Source organism: Ranitomeya imitator, chromosome 8, assembly GCF_032444005.1.
Source record: "Ranitomeya imitator isolate aRanImi1 chromosome 8, aRanImi1.pri, whole genome shotgun sequence".
In the NCBI taxonomy this organism is placed as follows: Eukaryota; Metazoa; Chordata; class Amphibia; order Anura; family Dendrobatidae; genus Ranitomeya; species Ranitomeya imitator.
The window spans coordinates 106523383-106547400 of record NC_091289.1 but is presented as its reverse complement, the minus strand read 5'-3'; the positions used below and the strand labels follow the sequence as shown (position 1 = coordinate 106547400).

At 43.7% G+C, this 24018-nt stretch overlaps 1 protein-coding gene across 1 annotated transcript in view; it reads left to right on the top strand.

Annotated features, from left to right (window-relative positions):
* APOBEC4 (apolipoprotein B mRNA editing enzyme catalytic polypeptide like 4) overlaps positions 1-21221 on the top strand; it is a 43692-nt gene extending 22471 nt beyond the window's left edge. The window contains exon 2 of the mRNA XM_069735939.1: positions 19748-21221. Coding sequence (XP_069592040.1) covers positions 19803-20888 — 1086 coding nt within the window. The 5' untranslated portion in view covers positions 19748-19802 and the 3' untranslated portion in view covers positions 20889-21221. The remainder of the gene's footprint in view (positions 1-19747) is intronic.
* The last annotated feature ends 2797 nt before the right edge of the window (positions 21222-24018 follow it).

The following is a 24018-nucleotide window of genomic DNA, read 5'->3' as shown; positions in this document are numbered from 1 at the left end:
TATTTTAATCTTTTCAGTAAAAGTTATGTTTTAATAGTGGATATCCTCCACAGCTGATTCTATGTTTTCTATTAAACCAAATATGCTAGACCTTTTAAACGTGTGTTATGTTTTTGTACCTTTTGTTTCTTATCATACTGGAATGAAGACGCTTAACAATAAAATAGTTTTTAAACCAAACAAAATTTTATTTTACATATTTTTATTACACTTTTTTAAAACTTTTTGTGTCAAACCAAATTTTTTTTAACCCTTTTTGGGGTAAACACTTTTAGAAAACATTTAAAAAAAAAATGTTTCAACATGTTTATTTTTAGACATACAAATTTTTAACATATTAATATAGTTATAAGTCTGTAAACTGGGGTTGATATACTAACGGAGGGGCTGGAAGGTTGGACCACGTCGATAGTGGGAGAAAGCCTACTGGGTTGGGGTGTAGTGGAAGGGGGGGAAAAAACAGGAGGCTGAGCAGGGATGTCATGTTGGATCAGGGGTGGTGTTGGGGTAGGTGGAATACTAAACGGGGAAGGAAAGTTTGACAAGGAAGGAAACAGAAGGGAGGACATTGGGATTTGGGCCTGGGTTGGGTATTGGGCCTGGTTTGGGTATTAGGCCTGGTTTGGGTATTGGGCCTGGTTTGGGTATTGGGCATGGTTTGGGTATTGGGCCTGGGTTGGGAATTGAGCCTGGGTTGGGAATTGAGCCTGGGTTGCGAATTGAGCCTGGGTTGGGAATTGAGCCTGGGTTGGGAATTGAGCCTGGGTTGGGAAACGACAAGTGGTTTGGAAAGGGTTGTTAGGAGAGACAGTGGCTGTGTGGGGAGGTGAGGGAGTTGGAGGGGCTTGGGTAATGACCTGCACTAGAGCAGCATGGCAGCCTTGCATTACCTGCATCTGCTGGTCAAGAGTTAGCTTTTCCATGCTCCTGAGCATTGATTGGAAAAAAAGGTTGTTTTGAGATTCCCTTGCATCTGAATGCATCCTATACAAGCGACTGCTATGTTCACTGATGCGTGTTTGCACCATGTTGAACCCAGCAGCCACTTGCTCTCCCAAAATTTTGAAAGAGCTCTGGAAGGATGCATTCAGATGCAGGAACTCAGGAGCATAACTCCTTTCCTGACCCCTGTGTTGCTGCCGCCCTGAACCTAATGGTGTTCTAGAGGTGACAGGATCAGAGGGGTGGGGTAAAGGGAACGCTAACTCATCACCAGCAGCTTCAAGAAACGAAGGCTGCGATGATGCTCCAGTGCTGGCGGCGGTTGAAGTGGATGGGGCAGAGGTACCAGAAGGGACAGATGAGGGGTGGGGTCTACCGATGTGGCGCGAGGTGGCAGACTCCTGAGAGATCGCTCCAGAGGGGTCCAAGGCAGATGCAGGCTCCCGATGGCTACAGAAGGTGCTGTGAAATACTAGAAAAAAATGGTAGTTACCTGCCGATAACGGTATTTCTCTGATCCCATGATGGCACCACGGAGAGAGGGGTCCGCCCCCAGGGACAGGAAACCTACAGATGAAAAAGGGCGTACCTCTCTCCCACATCAGTTGGATTACAGAGCCTTATACAGAACTTCAGCTGCAACTCAATATTTGCACAAATTAAACTTAACCAATCTAACTTAACAGAGGCACCGTGACTAAAATTAATTACTAGTACATTATAATGTGCACACCTGTGTGTGAAAAGGGAGGGACCGAGGACCCTGGAAGCAGACAAACAGAGCCCTATCCTTCCTGCACTCCCTAGTGGCTGATAGATATTGGACCAGACATCTTTTTACATCTAAGGTATGCAGTGTCTTTCCCCCCTCATTTTTTGGGTTGGGACAAAAGGAGGGTAAAGAAATTTCTTGCGTTCTATGAAACTGTGACGTTATTTTCGGGAGATAAGCTGGGTCAGTTTTTAGAATGACTCTGTCATCAAGTATTTGAGTAAAGGGCGGGCATGAAGATAATGCTTGTATATCGCTGACACGACGAGCTGAGGTTAGGGCCACTAGGAGTGTGGTTTTTAGAGATAAGATCTTTAAAGGAATTTCTGTCAGGGGCTCAAAGGGAGGTTTGGTTAGAGCGTTTAGTACGAGGTTTAGATCCCATGGGGGAGAGTTGTGGAGGGGAATGGGTCTGGACCTAGATGAGGCTTTAATAAATCGCATGACCCAACGATTTCTGGCCAGATCATAATTATACAGTGCTGCCAAGGCTGCTACCTGAACCTTTAGGGTGCTTGTAGCCAAACCTCTTTCCAGGCCTTTCTGTAAAAATTCAAGGACTTTCCCTATTGGAATTTCCCCAGATGGGTCTGCCCCTGATACTGACATGAATTTTTTCCACACTTTCCCATATATTCTAGTGGTTACGGGTTTTCTACTCTGTAATAGAGTGGACACCAAGTTAGGAGAGAACCCTTTGTCCCTTAGCAACCTCCTTTCAAAAGCCACGCTGTCATGTGTAAATTTTTTACATTGGGGTGAAATACTGGACCCTGGGACAGAAGTTTCGGCGTGTCTGGTAGAACCCATGGACTTGATATGGACATTTTTCTTAGCCAAGAAAACCATATTCTGCGGGGCCAGAATGGCGCTATTAGTATCACTGTAGTCCCCTCCTCCCGAATTTTCCTCAGCACTAAGGGGATGAGTGACATTGGAGGGAACGCATAGGCAAGGTGATAGTTCCAAGGAATTGTCAATGCGTCTAGAGCTACAGGGTTCCCCCGGGGATCGATTGAGCAGAATGTTTTTACTTTGCGGTTTTGACTGTTCGCGAATAGGTCTATTACCGGTAGGCCCCAGAGATTCACGATTTGATCGAAGACCGATTGGTTTAGCTCCCACTCTCCCTGCTTTAAGCATGTTCTGCTCAGGAAGTCTGCAGTCTGGTTTTCTGAGCCTTTTAAATAGAGAGCTGTCAAGGACTTTAGACTGTGTTCCGCTATGTGGAAGATGGATTGGGTTACCTCCATCAGAGCTCGACACCTGGTTCCCCCTTGGTGGTTTAGATATGCAACCACTACCTGGTTGTCCGAAAAGACTTTTACATGATGACCGTGAAGGAGATATAGGAAGTGTGTTAGGGCCAGTTTTACCGCTAGCAGTTCTTTCATGTTGGAAGAGTCTAGCTCTTGACTTTTGTTCCAACTCCCCTGTGCCACTTGATCGCCTATATGTGCTCCCCAGCCCCAGGGGCTTGCATCCGTCGTTAGAATCTTCTCCGTCGGTAGCGCCCAAGGAACCCCTTTGGTTAGATTCCCTGGGTCTGCCCACCATGCTAGGGAGTGTATCGTGTTTGGAGAAATACCTAACTGCCCGTCTAAATTTCCGTGCAGAGATATGCCTAAATTTAAAGTCTCCCATTGTAGATCCCGGGAGTGAAGTTGTGCCCACTGAACTGCCGGAATGCAGGCAGTCATAGAGCCCAGGAGGGACATTGCTCCTTTTTGTCCATTGGATCCTTTAGTGTGCCCATGTCCTCGAAGGGCAGGGTGAATTTTTTAGAGGCCTTTGCTATGGCCACATCCAGTTTGGGTGCCTTGCTCCAGGATGAGCAGGCTGGGTCATCGAACGGGTACTTCCTTTTGGGGGTCAAGAGAACTTTTTTATCCGGTCTCTTCCATTCTTTTTTGATCAAAGAATGAATTTTCTCATTTATTGGAAATACTCTTCTTTTCTTTTGTTCTAGTCCGCTGAACATTATGTCCTGTGCTGTTCTTTTAGGACGTTCGTCTACCAGACCCATAGTTGTTCTGATGGCCTTTACCAGTGCGTCTGTCTCCTCGATGGGGAAACAACTGCGTCCCCCCTCTGATGATAGTGAAGAGGTCTCGGATGTCGATGAGTCATTAGAGTCAGATGTTTCATTTTCTGATTCTTCTACACTGGATTCGGGAGACTTATGACCGGATCTATGTTTTTTCCTCGGAATTTTAATGCCTTTGAGGGCACTCTCAACTTGATTCTTTATTTGTGTTTTCAGGTCTGATGCGAACGCCGGAGATTCCTCCTGAATGGTTTTTTCTATGCAGGACCCGCATAGCTTTTTTTCCCATGAGGACGGTAGTTCTTCCGAACATATCGCACACTGTCTGTGCTTTGATTTGCCTGTACATTTTTTTCCCTAGGAGAAAAAAGTAATCTCGTATTACATTATTACTTTCACGCAGATCACTCAACCCTTACGACTAAGAGATACCGTCTCTGGCCTCGGGACTATATCCACTGGATTCGTCGCCGGCCGCGTACTTTTCCCAGAGACTCGGCTGCGTTGTGACCCTGAGCGTCCGCTGCTGCTGCGCTGCTGGGAGGAAGCGTTTCCCTTGCGCTGATGCTGTGAACGCGGATGCCGCAGTACTTGCTCAGGTGATGATTGTGCACATTCCTGTGCCTCTTGCTGCTCTTTATCACTCATAGTGGTTTCCGCAAAGAGAGGGTTTCCCACGCTTCCTCCTTAGAGAACGCTGATTTTTAAACTTGCCGCCGGCAGAAGCGGTCATCTGCGCATGCGCGCGCGTCACTTCCGGTTCGCGGCACAGGCGCCCTATAGGGAAGATATTATCGGGGACGCCTGTGCGTGCGTTCTATCGTTCCGCCCTGGCCCGCACTTCCGGTTTGGGCGGCGGTGTCCAGCGGTGACATGAGGCGCTTTTGCGTGATCTAGCGCTCCTGCGCCTGCTATGGTAGCGTAGCCGCCGCTACCTCCATGTACCGAATAGCGGTACAGAGGCTGTATCGGTGACCGCCGTCACCTGCCTCTCTCCTCCCCCCCTTTTTTTTTTTTCCCTGGGGAAGGCAGGCTCAATCCTCTTCACTGCCTCCCCCAGCAACACTCACCCATAGGGCCCGCCGACCCCCGTGGTGGTGCTTCAGGGTTGGATGAAAAGGGGGGCGAAAACCTGCTGGACCCAGCCGTGACAGGGCACCCCCTGTCAGGAACTGACCGGCCAGCTCCCTGGAATCCCACGAAGAATCCTTCAGGTACGTGCTGTAGGTTCCCCGTCAGGGACAGGAAACCAACTGATGTGGGAGAGAGGCACGCCCTTTTTCATCTGTAGGTTTCCTGTCCCTGGGGGCGGACCCCTCTCTCCGTGGTGCCATCATGGGGATAGAGAAAAAACTATTAATATATTGATAGGAAAAAGCCCTGCCTGAAACAAAAAAAAACGTTAGACAGGTAAACATATTGAATTATTCAATGGGCTGTTGAATATTTACCTTCTTCTCAACATCCTTTCCCAGAGGAAGGAAAGGGCATGGCTATATTTGTATTGTGGCCTTCGTCGTCCTGATGAGCCACTCGGGGCCTGCATCTCCAGGTTAAACTCCCTCTTGAAGCGATCCCTGAGTGACCGCCACCGCTTCATAACCCTTTCACCTGTAAAGAGAAGAATGAAATTTAAAAAAGTGTTAATTACAACACAGTCCGTTCTGCTCAAGAAATTGAAATGTGACTACTTACATTCTTGAGTCTGCTGCCTTGGATCAAGGTCCTCACACTTGGCTAAAAGGTTCTCACATACTTCCTCCCAGAGCCAACAGGTCACATACTGATCAGCATGCCTGCGGTCAGCCATGTTCCACAGCGGCTCCCGCTCGCGGACCTCCTCAATGAGGCGGTCCACGTCAAGTCCACCGTCATCACTATCCGAGTCGGGAGCACGCTGTGAAGACTGTGAAAAGAGCTAAAATAAAATAAAATTAGTACACTGGAACACAAAAGTACCAAGAGAAAAAAAAACAAAAAAAACAACTCACTGCTGGCTGACTGCTGCGGCGATGACGCCACCGACTCTGGGAGCGGCTGGGAGGACCTTTATGGCGTTGGTCAGAATGTGCAGCAGACTAAAAAAAAGGAAAAAGAATTAGGTTGGATGTAGGCATATGTTGTATGTGTACTGTGATGTATGATGATCTGTTTCGTATGTGTTGGGTGCACTGTGATGTGTGAAGCAACTGTTTCGCCACAACTTACACTCTGTGCGCCGGCTCCTTGCGTTTCTCCACCCATCTCGTCTCTTTCTGAGAGGCCCTCGGCTGCTTCAACTTCCTGTGAAAACATAATTAATGCATATAGTGTTTAACAGAAATTTTAACTAGAACACCAAAAACTAAACATTTTTTAAATTACCTCACTACGCAGACGCTGTGGAGGAGGGCTCCCAGAATAAGACATTTCTCAGTGGTCCCTGGTGTATATGTAAGCATGGACACTTGTAAGCTACTATACAAATTGAATTTGAAGCTTTGTGGTCTTTCATACTTACAAAGTGGCTTGCTGGCTCGGTCCCTGCTGGCTCGGTCCCCATGCTAGCTCAGTTCCTGGTGGCTGTGGTCTCTGATGGATCTGTAAGTATAAAGAATTTATACTTAGATTCACCTCCCAAACTAGCTAATGTTAAAGATTTAACAACCACCCTGCTCAAATGATCTGAGCAATGTTCAAGCAGGCCAACAAACAAAGTTTTGAGAAACAAACCCCAAAACAAATATACCCAAGGCACACCAGTCTGAGCTGGATTACCTACTTCAATAGTTTGTGCAAGCTGTAAAACCATTTACCCCACCCCACCCCCCAAAAAAAATACCCTCATGTAAAATTGAAATGCTTAAACACCAGTTGAAAATGTATTGACCACATATGTGATTTGAAAAGATCCCTTTAAAAATTACTTTAAAAAAATAAACCTTTTAAAAATTTTCAATTACTTTTTATATTAAAAAATAAACCCTCAACCAACTCTGTATTGCATGTGTGGACATTTGTACATACACCAATTTAAAATTTACCTTTCTGAAATGATACTACGGACATTTTAAATAAAAAAATTTTAATAATTCTTTTTTAATTTTCATTTTTTTTTTACCATCACAATTAGGAGCTACAATGCTCTTTACTTTAAATACAAGTACATTAACTGTAATTGTTTTAAACAATACAATTAAAAGAAAAAAATTAAAAAAAAAACAAATACACGCAAGACACACGCTCACACTACAATTACACACACACTGAAACCACATGCTGCACAGACCACACTACTTGTTAAATACATCACTGTAAAAAAACATGCACGCGCACTCACCCAGACGCATGCACACATGCACACGCACGAAAGCACACAGGCGCACGCACAACGCATACACACGCACAAAAGCACTCAAACTCACGCACAACGCATGCACATGCACAAAAGCACACAGGTGCACGCAAACACACAGATGCATGCATGCACAAAAAGCACCCAAACGCACGCACAATGCATGCACATGCAAAAAAGTACACAGGCGCACGCAAACACACACAGATGCACAAATGCACATGCACAAAAGCACCCAAACGCATGCACAACGCATGCACATACATGAAAGCACACAGGCGCATGCAAACACACACAGATGTACATGCACAAAAGCACACAGGCGGACACAGACTCACACACACACAGACGCACACAAAAATGGCAGTACTCACACTGGCTGGCAGACCTCTAGCTGGATGCTAGCTTCTGGCAGCACAGTCAGGCCTCTGGCTGCATACAGGTTTTATAGCTGGCCTCTGAGCTGGACACTGGCTGGCTGGATGCTGGCTGGCTGGATGCTGTCCTCTGGCATGAGTCTTGCTGGCACATTTGGGAGTGACGCCCCAGGCCAGGTTTATATAGATTTGGGGCTGTCTGGCCAATTGGCTACAAAATCCTGATTCTGAGCATGCTCTGTGTAAAAAAACAGATTTCAGCGCTGGATTCCATCATACGACGTGTGATGACGGATCCTGCGTCCATAGGCTTCCATTCTACTCAACAACGTATGCCGCAGGATCCATCGCGACACGTTTTCCCGACGCAGACAAAAAATGTTACATTGAATGTTTTTTCAAAGCAACGTGTCACCAAATTCCGACGGATCCAGTGCATGACGGACGAAATGTGTGGCAATCCGTCGCGATTTGTCGCTAATGCAAGTCTATGGGAAAAAAAACGGATCCTGCAGGCACATTTGCAGGATCCGTTTTTTTCCCAAAACGATGCATGGTCTGATTGTCTGTAACCGAAATCCCGCGTCCCTGATTGGTCGTGCCCTGCGGGCCTCGACCAATCAGCATTCATAAATAAACTACATACATATACTAGAACGAGAATAACATGAAGGACAGTCTGTGAGGGAGAGAATAACATGGAGGACAGTCTGTGAGGGAGAGAATAACATGGAGAACAGTCTGTGAGGGAAAGAATAACATGGATGACAGTCTGTGAGGGAGAGAATAACATGGAGGACAGTCTGTGAGGGAGAGAATAACATGGAGGACAGTCTGTGAGGGAGAAAATAACATGGAGGACAGTCTGTGAGGGATAGAATAACATGGATGACAGTCTGTGAGGGAGAGAATAACATGGATGACAGTCTGTGAGGGAGAGAATAACATGGAGGACAGTCTGTGAGGGAGAGAATAACATGGAAGACAGTCTGTGAGGGAACGAATAACATGGATGACAGTCTGTCAGGGAGAGAATAACATGGAGGACAGTCTGTGAGGGAGAGAATGACATGGAGGACAGTCTGTGAGGGAGAAAATAACATGGAGGACAGTCTGTGAGGGATAGAATAACATGGAGGACAGTCTGTGAGGGAGAGAATAACATGGAGGACAGTCTGTGAGGGAAAGAATAACATGGAGGACAGTCTGTGAGGGAGAAAATAACATGAAGGAGAGTGTGTGAGGGAGAGAATAACATGGAGGACAGTCTGTGGAGAGAATAACATGGAGAACAGTCTGTGATGGAGAGAATAACATGGAGGATAGTCTGTGATTGAGAGAATAATATGGAGGACAGTCTGTGAGGGAGAAAATAACATGAAGGACAGTCTGTGAGGGAGAGAATAACATGGAGAACAGTTTGTGAGGGAGAGAATAACATGGAGGACAGTCTGTGATGGAGAGAATAACATGGAGGACATTCTGTGAGGGAGAGAATAATATGAAGGACAGTCTGTGAGGGAGAAAATAACATGGAGGACAGTGTGTGTTTGAGAGAATAACATGGAGGACAGTCTGTGAGGGAGAGAATAACATGGAGGACAGTCTGTGAGGGAGAGAATAGCATGGAGGACAGTCTGTGAGGGAGAGAATAACATGGAGGACAGTCTGTGAGGGAGAGAATAGCATGGATAACAGTCTGTAAGGGAGAGAATAACATGGAGGACAGTCTGTGAGGGAGAGAATAACATGTTGGTCGTGCTCGGCCGGCCGCGACCAATCAGCGATATTGGCACGGGATTTAAACACCGCTTCACTGATAATGTACATATTTTTTACCCGGAAAATCCTGTGTATTCATTGCATTATTCTTAAATCTTTATAAATAAACTACATACATATTCTAGAATACCCGATGCGTTAGAATCGGGCCACCATCTAGTATCATTTTTGGGGAGGTAGCACTGAGTTAGGGTACCGTCACACAGTGGCATTTTGATCGCTACGACGGCACGGTCCGTGACGCTCCAGCATCGTAACAATATCGCTCCAGCGTCATAGACTGCTGTCACACTTTGCAATGTACAACGCTGGAGCGATAATTTCATGACGTATGTGCGATGTAGAAGCCGTTGGTTACTATGCGCACATCATATACAATATCGTGCACACCTTTGTTACACCATGCGATCATGCCGCCACAGCGGGACACTAGACGACGAGAGAAAGTTTTAAACGATCTGCTACGACGTACGATTCTCAGTGGGGTCCCTGATCGCAGGAGCGTGTCAGACACTGCGAGATCATAACTATATCGCTGGAACGTCACGAATCGTGCCGTCGTAGCGATCAAAATGCCACTGTGTGACGGTACCCTTAGAGTGGACACAGAGCTATGTATAATTGCAGTTTTTGGTATTTAACAAATTTACAGATCACTGTCCCCTTTTATTCCCATCATTCAGTTGAACTTGATGGACATTTAACAATGTGCCATTATGCTATATTTGCATGTTTTATGCAAAGCCCCTCACATAACAATGTATAATCATGATGTATCATCAACCCCTGAAGAAGCAATAAGATAACTGAAACGCATATCAGGTCTGGTGTGTGATCCTAAATATTTGGAGATTGGTTTTATCATTTAACAATATGTGGGATAGTTTTTTTTCCCGTCATGATTTTCCTGCCTCTATTAATATTTCCCATACTCTATTGTATGTTATATTTTGCTGAACTACTGAAATTGATTTTTTGCACTATACAGTATACATCACATAAAGAGATACAAATAGTAAATATAAATATATTCTTTTACTCTATGATAATTAGTGGGTCCTGGCTTATCCACTTGTTTTGTCTGCATCTGTATGTTTTTTAATCTTGATCTTTTTTCATTGATATAAAAGTTGATATATTTTATTATTATTTTGCTCCTGAACTTGTTTTTTATCTTCAGGGTATATATTGTTAAATTGATGTCAGATGTAGTCTACGCCCCTGCTCTTGAAGTCTTGTCTTATGTATAATGCTTTTCAATCAGTTTGGTTTATTTACAATGGAGCCAACACAGTGTTTGTATGGCAAGCTGCACACAACATTAGAACTGTATGCAGCATGGGAATAATTATAATTACTTTTAACTACACTCAATGTTTTCTGTACGTTAGGGAAGAATTAACTGTTTTAAATAGCTCCCAAATGTTTGTGCCATGTGCAGTAAAGAAATGACTACAAAGTGTCTGCAATTACATTCTGTGTGTTATTTGTAGACTATGGAGACTTCTAATGTATGCTCATTTACTGATCCTCAAGTTTTAAAGCAGAACACAACCATGCGCCAGTGAAACTACTGTCATCATACTGAAAATTACTACAAATATTTTTGTGTTCAATGTCTTCTATGTGGATCCATCTAGGTTTATTGATTTACCCAGTGGTTTATCTATACAGGGAAGTTATTGATGCCTGTTTTTACCAGAGAGCAGATGTGGAACCAAAAAGGAAGTGTAACATCTGTTTCGGCTCCTGTCCCTTTTGTTCCTACTTTAGTCACTAGGGGGCATAGTACCTTTGTTGCTGGGGGTATGTGACAGCATTGGTCCTGCTTTATTCCTGGGATTTGTGGTGTTGCTAGATCAGGATGATGCTATGGAGTGAATTGCATGGTCTTTTTATTACTCCTTTCTTAGTACCTGGGGCTGGCTGCCTGCTACTTATACCCCCCGAGTCTCTGACTTCCACTGCCAGTCAATAAGTTTTGCTACATGACTTGTGCTTCAGTCCTTGCGTTTGCTGTTTTCTTGACTCCTTCTGTTTTCTGACCTTTGTGTGCATTTGACCATTATTATTATTATTATTATTTATTTATATAGCACCATTGATTCCATGGTGCTGTACATGAGAAGGGGTTGTGTTATGGCTGGCAATCAGGCAACACAGCGTGCAGTAATCAGCGCACATACAGAGATCTGGCAATAACCAAAAACAATAGGACGAGCTCTGAGACGTGGAATCTCTGTAGACTGCAGTACCTGATCTATCCTCACACAACTATAAGCAGCAGTGGATTGCGCCTATCACTACCTATGCAACTCGGCACTGCCTGAGGAGCTGACTAGCCTGAAGATAGAAATACAAGCCTGACTTACCTCAGAGAAATACCCCAAAGGAATAGGCAGCCCCCCACATATAATGACTGTTAGCAAGATGAAAAGACAAACGTAGGAATGAAATAGATTCAGCAAAGTGAGGCCCGATATTCTAGACAGAGCGAGGATAGCAAAGAGAACTATGCAGTCTACAAAAAACCCTAAAACGAAAACCACGCAAAGGGGCAAAAAGACCCACCGTGCCGAACTAACAGCACGGCGGTGCACCCCTTTGCTTCTCAGAGCTTCCAGCAAAAGATAATAGCAAGCTGGACAGAAAAAACAGAAAACAAACTAGAAGCACTTATCTAGCAGAGCAGCAGGCCCAAGGAAAGATGCAGTAGCTCAGATCCAACACTGGAACATTGACAAGGAGCAAGGAAGACAGACTCAGGTGGAGCTAAATAGCAAGGCAGCCAACGAGCTCACCTTAACACCTGAGGGAGGAAGCCCAGAGACTGCAATACCACTTGTGACCACAGAAGTGAACTCAGCCACAGAATTCACAACAGTACCCCCCCCTTGAGGAGGGGTCACCGAACCCTCACCAGAACCCCCAGGCCGACCAGGATGAGCCACATGAAAGGCACGAACAAGATCTGGGGCATGGACATCAGAGGCAAAAACCCAGGAATTATCTTCCTGAGCATAACCCTTCCATTTGACCAGATACTGGAGTTTCCGTCTAGAGACACGAGAATCCAAAATCTTCTCCACAATATACTCCATTTCCCCCTCCACCAAAACAGGGGCAGGAGGCTCCACAGATGGAACCATAGGTGCCACGTATCTCCTCAACAACGACCTATGGAATACATTATGTATGGAAAAGGAGTCTGGGAGGGTCAGACGAAAAGACACCGGATTGAGAATCTCAGAAATCCTATACGGACCAATAAAACGAGGTTTAAATTTAGGAGAGGAAACCTTCATAGGAATATGACGAGAAGATAACCAAACCAGATCCCCAACACGAAGTCGGGGTCCCACACGGCGTCTGCGATTAGCGAAAAGCTGAGCCTTCTCCTGGGACAAGGTCAAATTGTCCACTACCTGAGTCCAGATCTGCTGCAACCTGTCCACCACAGAATCCACACCAGGACAGTCCGAAGACTCAACCTGTCCTGAAGAGAAACGAGGATGGAACCCAGAATTGCAGAAAAATGGAGAGACCAAGGTAGCCGAGCTGGCCCGATTATTAAGGGCGAACTCAGCCAACGGCAAAAATGACACCCAATCATCCTGGTCAGCGGAAACAAAACATCTCAGATATGTTTCCAAGGTCTGATTGGTTCGTTCGGTCTGGCCATTAGTCTGAGGATGGAAGGCCGAGGAGAAAGATAGGTCAATGCCCATCCTACCACAAAAGGCTCGCCAGAACCTCGAGACAAACTGGGAACCTCTGTCAGAAACAATATTCTCAGGAATGCCATGTAAACGAACCACATGCTGGAAGAACAAAGGCACCAAATCAGAGGAGGAAGGCAATTTAACCAAGGGCACCAGATGGACCATTTTAGAAAAGCGATCACAGACCACCCAAATGACCGACATTTTTTGAGAAACGGGAAGGTCAGAAATGAAATCCATCGAAATATGTGTCCAAGGCCTCTTCGGGACCGGCAAGGGCAAAAGCAACCCACTGGCACGTGAACAGCAGGGCTTAGCCCTAGCACAAATTCCACAGGACTGGTACTGGTACCAAAGATTCCTGGATGACCGGCCAGCACCGAACAATGAAGTTCAGAGATAACTTTACTAGTCCACCTATCAGGGACGAACAGTTTCTCGGCCGGACAACGATCAGGTTTATTAGCCTGAAATTTCTGCAACACTCTCCGCAAATCAGGGGAGATGGCAGACACAATGACTCCTTCCTTGAGGATACTCGCCGGCTCAGATAACCCCGGAGAGTCGGGCACAAAACTCCTAGACAGAGCATCCGCCTTCACATTTTTAGAGCCCGGAAGGTATGAAATCACAAAATCAAAACGAGCAAAAAAATAACGACCAACGGGCCTGTCTAGGATTCAAGCGCTTAGCAGACTCAAGATAAGTAAGGTTCTTATGATCAGTCAAAACCACCACGCGATGCTTAGCACCCTCAAGCCAATGACGCCACTCCTCGAATGCCCACTTCATGGCCAGCAACTCTCGGTTGCCCACATCATAATTACGCTCAGCAGCAGAAAATTTCCTGGAAAAGAAAGCACATGGTTTGAACACTGAGCAACCAGAACCTCTCTGTGACAAAACCGCCCCTGCACCAATCTCAGAAGCATCAACCTCGACCTGGAACGGAAGAGAAACATCAGGTTGACACAACACAGGGGCACAGCAAAAACGACGCTTCAACTCCTGAAAAGCTTCCACGGCAGCAGAAGACCAATTAACCAAATCAGCACCCTTCTTGGTCAAATCGGTCAATGGTCTGGCAATGCTAGAAAAATTACAGATGAAGCGACGATAAAAATTAGCAAAGCCCAGGAATTTCTGCAGACTTTTTAGAGATGTCGGCTGAGTCCAATCCTGGATGGCCTGAACCTTAACCGGATCCATCTCGATAGTAGAAGGGGAAAAGATGAACCCCAAAAATGAAACTTTCTGCACACCGAAGAGACACTTTGATCCCTTCACGAATAAGGAATTAGCACGCAGTACCTGGAAAACCATTCTGACTTGCTTCACATGAGACTCCCAATCATCTGAGAAGATCAAAATGTCATCCAAGTAAACAATCAAGAATTTATCCAGATACTCACGGAAAATGTCATGCATAAAAGACTGAAAAACAGATGGAGCATTGGCAAGTCCGAACGGCATCACCAGATACTCAAAATGACCCTCGGGCGTATTAAATGCCGTTTTCCACTCATCTCCCTGCCTGATTCTCACCAGATTATACGCACCACGAAGATCAATCTTAGTAAACCAACTAGCCCCCTTAATCCGAGCAAACAAGTCAGAAATCAATGGCAAGGGATACTGAAACTTAACAGTGATCTTATTAAGAAGGCGGTAATCAATACACGGTCTTAGCGAACCATCCTTCTTGGCTACAAAAAAGAACCCTGCTCCCAATGGTGACGACGATGGGCGAATATGTCCCTTCTCCAGGGACTCCTTCACATAACTGCGCATAGCGGTGTGTTCAGGTATGGACAAATTAAATAAACGACCCTTAGGGAATTTACTACCAGGAATCAAATCGATAGCACAATCACAATTCCTACGCGGAGGTAGGGCATCAGACTTGGACTCTTCAAATACATCCTGAAAGTCCGACAAGAACTCTGGGATGTCAGAAGGAATGGATGACGAAATAGACAAAAATGGAACATCACCATGTACTCCCTGACAACCCCAGCTGGTTACCGACATAGAGTTCCAATCCAATACTGGATTATGGGTTTGTAGCCATGGCAACCCCAACACGACCACATCATGCAAATTATGCAGTACCAGAAAGCGAATAACTTCCTGATGTGCAGGAGCCATGCACATGGTCAGCTGGGCCCAGTACTGAGGCTTATTCTTGGCCAAAGGCGTAGCATCAATTCCTCTCAACGGAATAGGACACCGCAAAGGCTCCAAGAAAAATCCACAACGTTTAGCATAATCCAAATCCATCAGATTCAAGGCAGCGCCTGAATCCACAAACGCCATGACAGAATACGATGACAAAGAGCACATTAAGGTAATGGACAAAAGGAATTTGGACTGTACAATACCAATAACGGCAGAGCTATCGAACCGCCTAGTGCGTTTAGGACAATTAAAAATAGCATGAGTAGAATCACCACAATAGAAACACAGTCTGTTCAGACGTCTGTGTTCTTGGCGTTCTACTTTAGTCATAGTCCTGTCGCACTGCATAGGCTCAGGTTTACTCTCAGACAATACCGCCAGATGGTGCACAGATTTACGCTCGCGCAAGCGACGACCGATCTGAATGGCCAAGGACATAGACTCATTCAAACCAGCAGGCATAGGAAATCCCACCATTACATCCTTAAGAGCTTCAGAGAGACCCTTTCTGAACAAAGCCGCTAGTGCAGATTCATTCCACAGAGTGAGTACTGACCACTTCCTAAATTTCTGACAATATACTTCTACATCATCCTGACCCTGGCATAAAGCCAGCAGATTTTTCTCAGCCTGATCCACTGAATTAGGCTCATCGTAAAGCAATCCCAGCGCCTGGAAAAATGCTTCAACATTACTCAATGCAGAATCTCCTGGTGCAAGAGAAAACGCCCAGTCCTGTGGGTAGCCGCGCAAAAAAGAAATAATAATCAAAACCTGTTGAATAGGATTACCAGAAGAATGAGGTTTCAAGGCCAAAAATAGCTTACAATTATTTCTGAAGCTCAGGAACTTAGTTCTGTCACCAAAAAACAAATCAGGAATCGGAATTCTTGGTTCTAGCATCGATTTCTGATCAATAGTATCTTGAATCTTTTGTACATTTACAACGAGATTATCCATTGAGGAGCACAGAGCCTGAATATCCATGTCCACAGCTGTGTCCTGAAGCACTCTAATGTCTAGGGGAAAAAAAAGACTGAAGACAGAGCTAAGAAAAAAAAATGATGTCAGGATTTCTTTTTTCCCTCTATTGGGAATCATTGGTGTGGCTCCTTGTACTGTTATGGCTGGCAATCAGGCAACACAGCGTGCAGTAATCAGCGCACATACAGAGATCTGGCAATAACCAAAAACAATAGGACGAGCTCTGAGACGTGGAATCTCTGTAGACTGCAGTACCTGATCTATCCTCACACAACTATAAGCAGCAGTGGATTGCGCCTATCACTACCTATGCAACTCGGCACTGCCTGAGGAGCTGACTAGCCTGAAGATAGAAATACAAGCCTGACTTACCTCAGAGAAATACCCCAAAGGAATAGGCAGCCCCCCACATATAATGACTGTTAGCAAGATGAAAAGACAAACGTAGGAATGAAATAGATTCAGCAAAGTGAGGCCCGATATTCTAGACAGAGCGAGGATAGCAAAGAGAACTATGCAGTCTACAAAAAACCCTAAAACGAAAACCACGCAAAGGGGCAAAAAGACCCACCGTGCCGAACTAACAGCACGGCGGTGCACCCCTTTGCTTCTCAGAGCTTCCAGCAAAAGATAATAGCAAGCTGGACAGAAAAAACAGAAAACAAACTAGAAGCACTTATCTAGCAGAGCAGCAGGCCCAAGGAAAGATGCAGTAGCTCAGATCCAACACTGGAACATTGACAAGGAGCAAGGAAGACAGACTCAGGTGGAGCTAAATAGCAAGGCAGCCAACGAGCTCACCAAAACACCTGAGGGAGGAAGCCCAGAGACTGCAATACCACTTGTGACCACAGAAGTGAACTCAGCCACAGAATTCACAACAGGGTTGCATACAAATTACACATATCACTTACAGTAAGCAAAGTAACAATTACAGACTGATACAGAGGGGTGAGGACCTTGCCCTTGTGGGCTTACATTCTACAGGATGGTGGGGATGGAGTCTATAGGTTGAGGGTTGTAGGAGCTCCGGTGTTGGTGAGGCGGTAGCTTTAGTAGTGGTGAGGAGGCAGCAGGGTCAGTGCAGGCTGTAGGCTTTCCTGAAACGGTGGGTTTTCAGGTTCCGTCTGAAGGATCCGAATCTGTTCCTGATGTGACCTCCTGTATCTGACTCGGATACTTGATTCTTCTTCTTGCCAGATTGCACCACCAAACAGCAGTTAACTCTGTGGCCCTTGCCCATCCATCCTGTGTAATGCCCCAATCCAGCTTGCAAGACAAGTTAAAGACCTTTTAGGATACTCACCTATAGGGTGATAGGGTCCGATGAACTGTTAAGGAATGAATACAACTCAAGTCTCTGAAGGCCTGGGAGCATTTCCTTAAGTTTGCCAAATACTATCGTAAATTTATTCAAGTTTTTTCCAAGATTGCCAAACCACTTACTGACTTGAAAAAAAGGGGGTAGATGTGGTTAATTGGAAGCCTGAGGGAATCCGTGCCTTCACTCGGTGTAACGAACATTTTTTTCTGATTTGATATTGGTTCAGCCAAATCTTGAGAGTCCTTTTATTGAGGTTGACACTTCTAAGTTTGGAGTTGGAGCTATGGTATAGCAAGGTACCCAGTCTCATTCAATTTCATCTGTGTACCTTTTTTTTTGTGAAAATTTTCATCTGCTGATAGGAAGTATGGCAACTGTAATCATGAATTGTTGGCAATTAATTGAGCCTTCGAGGAATGGCGCTACTTGTTGTAAATTCTGTTGTCGAACTCCCTCCTGTGGTCGTGAATGGTACTTCGGCGAGTTCTGTCTATGGGCTCCCTCTGGTGGCTATGAGTGAAGCTGCTGCTTCTGAGGTTCCTTACACAGGTGACGTGGTTTATCCTTTGGTTGGCTGCTCTATTTAACTCCTCTCAGATCGTTACTCCATGCCAGCTGTCAATGTTTTTGCATTGGTTCAGTTCGCTCCTGGATCTCTCTGGTGACCTGCCTTCTCCTGCAGAAGCTAAGTTCCTGATAGTCATTATTTGTTCATTGTTTTCTTGTCCAGCTGGTTATCATGATTTTGTCCTGCTAGCTGGAAGCTCTGGGATGCAGAGTGGCCCCGCCGCACCGTGAGTCGGTGCGGAGGTCTTTTTTGCACACTCTGCGTGGTCTTTTGTAGGTTTTTGTGCTGATCGCAAAGTTATCTTTCCTATCCTCTGTCTATTTAGTAAGTCTGGCCTCCCTTTGCTGAAACCTGTTTGTGACTTTCATCTTTACTCACAGTCAATATATGTGGGGGGCTTCCTTTACCTTTGGGGAATTTCTCTGAGGCAAGGTAGGCTTTATTTTCTATCTCTAGGGCTAGCTAGTCCTTAGGCTGTGACGAGGCGCCTAGGGAGCGTCAGGAGCGCTCCACGGCTATTTTTAGTGTGTGCGATGGGATTAGGGCTTGCGGTCAGCAGAGCTCCCACATCCCAGAGCTCGTCCTGTATGAGGTTTAACTATCAGGTCATTCCGGGTGCTCCTAACCACCAGGTCATAACAGCCACTTCCTCGAAGATGAGAACCATAAAATTACTCTTACCATGGATAACAAAAATCTGATGTATCTTGAGTCAGCCAAAAGACTAAATCCTAATCAAGCTAGATGGACTTTGTTCTTCTTTAGGTTTGATTTTGTAGTGACATTTAGATCTGGTACAAAAACACATGAAAGCTGATGCTCTCTCCTGAGAGTGGTGGCTATTGACTCGACCCCTTTCACCAAGGACAGGATCCGTTCCAGTACCAAAGAATTCATCCTTAAGGTGAGGTCTCTTCATCTGGAGTGTATAGCCTGTTTTGTTCTGGACAACCTCCCTGCAGGTTTGATTTTAGGATTTTCTTGGTTACAATGTCATAATCCAGTCATTGACTGAGAGGCCCGGGAGATTGTTAAATGGGGATCCAACTGTGGGTGTTCTCTGAAAGTCAGGCTGAGGGGTTACCACTGCACCACCCTTTTGACTGTGCCATCGACTTGATTCCTGGGGCTAAATTGCCTAAGGCCCAATTGTTTAACCTTTCTGGTCCTGAGCGGGTCTCCATGAAGGAGTACATATCTGAGAGTCTCCGCAAGGGGCATATCCGCTCTTCTGTGTGTACCCTGTTGCTGCACGTTTCCTTTTTGCAAAAAAAAGATGGTGGTCTCAGCCCATGCCTTGACGTTATATTTGATACATTATTTCTTGATTTCAATAAAAACTAGCTCTTTTTTGAGAGTGCTGGATTCCACATAGTTTGTATATTATTTGTATTGCCAGCTTTAAGGGGTTTTCAAAGTTAAGAGAAATAGAACTCAAATACTTTTATAGAATAGGAGCAGGTACTCATTCTCTTCTGGTCCAAGGCCAAATCTCCGCCGTCTCTACACTCTCAGTATAATAAATAATTAGCTTGGCAAAATTAATGTTTCAGTTAATGTTTTGAATTTGTAAAGGAGAACTAAGTAATACATTAATACCTTATTCTAATATATTAACATTCGATGGAACTAATGAGATCATATTTGGTTTATTTTTTTTACAGTTAAGTGACAATTCATAATGAAAATAAGTATATTATGTTTGTTTGTTTTGCAGGAAATCTTCAAGGTTGGTGAACAAGGCCTGGAGCCTATACCTTTTTCATTTGTACATGGAAACTATTTTTCAGGAATTCTCTGCATGTAACGGCACATTAATAAAGCCGTATTACTGGCTCTACGCTAACAACAATTGTGTGAAATGTCCGTATCATGTTAGAACAGGAGAAGAGTCACGGGTTACTTATGGAGAGTTCTACAAGGCATTTGGCTTTCCATATGGGCCAACAATGCCTGAAAATAAACAGCTGATATTTTATGAAATAAAAGCATTTAATGGAGCCGTCATACAGAAAGGCCAGACTACAAACTGCACTCATTCTAACATTCATGCAGAGTCCATGTTGTTTGAAAAAAATGGATATCTAGATGTTTTCCTCTACCAGCATTACCCAGTTGGCTACTTAACTCTTTACACAAACTTTACTCCTTGCAATGAGTTTGGACATTGTTGCATCAGTAAAATGTATGATTTAATAATGAGGTATCCAGAGATGCGCTTAGATATCTATTTCTCACAGATGTACCATGTTGAAGAAGAGTTCCCTGCTTCTTTTTGGAACAAAGAAGCTTTAAAAAGTCTTGCTGGTCACTGGCCGAGAGTAACGCTGAATCCACTGAGCGATGGAATTTGGAAAACTGTTCTATATTCCTTTGTAAAAGAGGTTCCGCAGAGCACCATGGACCAGCCCATTCTGCCTGCTAGGGCTTCAGCTGATAGTTATAACGCACACATGATTCACTTTATCACTGGGATTAAGCCTTATTTTGTTGACTCTCCTTCAATTTCTCAACCTCAAGAAACTAAACATTTTCCAGTGTACCCAAGAGATAAGACTAATCCAACTCAGCAACAAAATAGCTTCTTTCAGCACTCTCCTATGTTTTTACCACACATGCCCTTCATACCTGCAACACATGGTCCAAAAGAAGTTGTTTCCAGACCCAAACAAATTGTCCGACATCTAAACATGCCAATGGATATAGGTGAAGAAATAAACTCAAGAAACACTGTACCGAATGCAAGAAAAAGAAATGAAGTTATAATTACTGAGCAAGTGGTAAAAGGAAAGGATAAAGAAGCAAAAAGGAACAGAAGGAAAAATAATGCAGATTCTGTGAAAAAACTCAAGCACTAAGAGCTATGCTAAGTCAGTCTGCACAGGATAATTATTTATTTTATACATGCACAATAAATAACATGCAGGAAATAAAATAATGAATATGATTTTACGCTAGGAAGTTTTTCATCATAGACCTAAAATTGTTAAAGGGTTTCTGCTTACATTCCCATGTTTTGGGTATATAGAGGGTGATAGTCTGGCAAGTTTTCTGTCTTTTAATTTCTTTCAAAGTACTTTATTGCAGTGGCTAGATATAGTGATACAGTGCTAGTATGTTTAATTTTTGGGTATGTAAATCTTAACCACTCCAATGCATCTGAAATAAAATAAAAATAGTTTTTTATGCTTTAGACAACTGCTTTAACAATGAATGTTTTCACTCATGAACTTATATATAAAGCAGGTGTGAGGAATATTTTTGATATTTATACCATCATTTGTGGGCCATACCAAATTATCAAAATAAAAATAATCCTGCTTCATTTGGATAAGCATTTAAATAACTCCTAATGGGATGGCTGGACCTGCTTTTCTATGGTGAGGCAGTATATCAGAAATATATCACAATGTTATATGGTAGTGATGCTGTCACTACTCGCAACTGCTTTTAGAGGTTTGCGTTAGTCTGATGTGCAGACCACTCTTTGTGATGTTGCTTGCAATGTACTGCTCGCAGCACTATGTTGTTCCAAATACAGATGTCTATTACGCTCTAGATCTTCTCAAAGTGGAAAAATTCATCTGGTCATGTAACATTTATAGAACTAAAGCAGTTGAAGGACAGATGTATACATCATATAGGAGACAAAGAGACTGCAGTATATAAATCACATAGGAGACACTGAGACTGCTTTATATAAAGTACAGACCAAAAGTTTGGACACACCTTCTCATTTAAAGATTTTTCTGTATTTTCATGACTATGAAAATTGTACATTCACAATGAAGGCATCAAAACTATGATTTAACACATGTGGAATTATATACTTAGCAAAAAAGTATGAAACAACTGAAATTATGTCTTATATTCTAGGTTCTTCAAAGTAGCCACCTTTTGATTTGATGACTGCTTTGCACACTCTTGGCATTCTCTTGATGTCACATGAAAAAGTCACATGTACAGTCTCGTCAGAAGTTTGCCAATGAACACCTGGATGATTCTGTGAGTGATTGGGAGAAGGTGATGTGGTCAGATGAGACAAAAATTGAGGTCTTTGGCATTAACTGAAGTCGCCGTGTTTGGAGGAAGAGGCTGCCTATGACCAAAAGAACACCATCCTCACTGTCAAGCATGGAGGTGGAAACAATATGTTTTGGGGGTGTTTCTCTGCTAAGGGCACAGGACTACTTCACTGCATCAATGGGAGAATGGATGGAGCCATGTAGTGTAAAATCCTGAGTGACAACCTCCTTCCTTACTCCAGGACATTAAAAATGGGTTGTGGCTGGGTCTTTCAGCAAGACAATGATCCAAAACATACAGCCAAGGCAACAAAGGAGGGACTCAAAAAGAAGCACATTAAGGCCTAGCCAGTCTCCAGACCTTAATCCCATAGAAAACTGATGGAGGGAGTTGAAGCTCTGAGTTGCCAAGCAACAGCCTCAAATCTTAATGATTTAGAGATAATCTGCAAAGAGGAGTGGACGAAATTCCGCCTGACATGTGCGCAAACCTCATCGTCGACCACCAAAAAAAAATCTGACTGCTGTGCTTGCCAACAAGTGTTTTGCCACCAAGTATTAAGTCTTGCTTGCCAGAGGGATCAAATACTTATTTCTCACTGCAAAACACAAATAAATTTATATACTGTAATGCATACAATGTGATTTTCAGGATTTTGATGTTCTATCTCTCAATGTTAAAATTAACCTACCCTTAAAATTATAGACTGTTCATGTCTTTATCATTGGGCAATCTGACAAAATCAGCAAGAGATCAAAGACATATATATATATATATATATATATATATATATATATATACAGTTAGGTCCATATATATTTGGACAAAGACAACATTTTTCTAATTTCGGTTACAGACATTACCACAATGAATTTTAAACAAAACAATTCAGATGCAGTTGAAGTTCAGACTCTCGGCTTTCATTTGAGGGTATCCACATTAAAATTGGATGAAGGGTTTAGGATTTTCAGCTCCTTAACATGTGCCACCCTGTTTTTAAAGGGACCATAAGTAATTGGACAATTGACTCCAAGGCTATTTCATGGACAGGTGTGGGCAATCCCTTCATTATATCATTCTCAATTAAGAAGATAAAAGGCCTGGAGTTGATTTGAGGTGTGGTTCTTGCATTTGGAAGGTTTTGCTGTGAAGTAAACATGCGGTCAAAGGAGCTCTCCATACAGGTGAAACAAGCCATCCTTAAGCTGCAAAAACAGAAAAAAAAAACATCCAAGAAATTGCTACAATATTAGGAGTGGCAAAATCTACAGTTTGGTACATCCTGAGAAAGAAAGAAAGCACTGGTGAACTCATTAATGCAAAAAGACCTGGGCGCCCACGGAAGACAACAGTGGTGGATGATCGCAGAATGATCTCCATAGTGAAGAGAAACCCCTTCACAACAGCCAACCAAGTGACCAACACTCTCCAGGAGGTAGGTGTATCAATATCCAAATCTACCATAAAGAGAAGACTGCATGAAAGTAAATACAGAGGGTTCACTGCATGGTGCAAGCCACTCATAAGCATCAAGAATAGAAAGGCTAGACTGGACTTTGCTAAAAAACATCTAAAAATGCCAGCACAATTCTGGATGAACATTCTTTGGACAGATGAAACCAAGATCAACCTCTACCAGAATGATGGAAAGAGAAAAGTATGGTGAAGGTGTGGTACAGTACAGTACAGTAGGTTCATTCTACATCAAGGAAAACAACTAAGAATAATGTAGGATGTATTGTGGGAGGTGGCGGAGACATTAAAGGCAATGAGGTTTAGCCCAATCAAATAGAATAGCATGTTTTTTGTTTTTTTTTAAGACGTTCGGAGTGAAAAAGATATTGAGTATGTAAATTTTTTTTTATTTTGTCAGATATTGATGTTTCACTATTCCACGCCCTTCCCCTTCTTTTTTTTTCTTTTTTTTTTTTACTTTTCCCACACTTTCATCTTCATCATCAT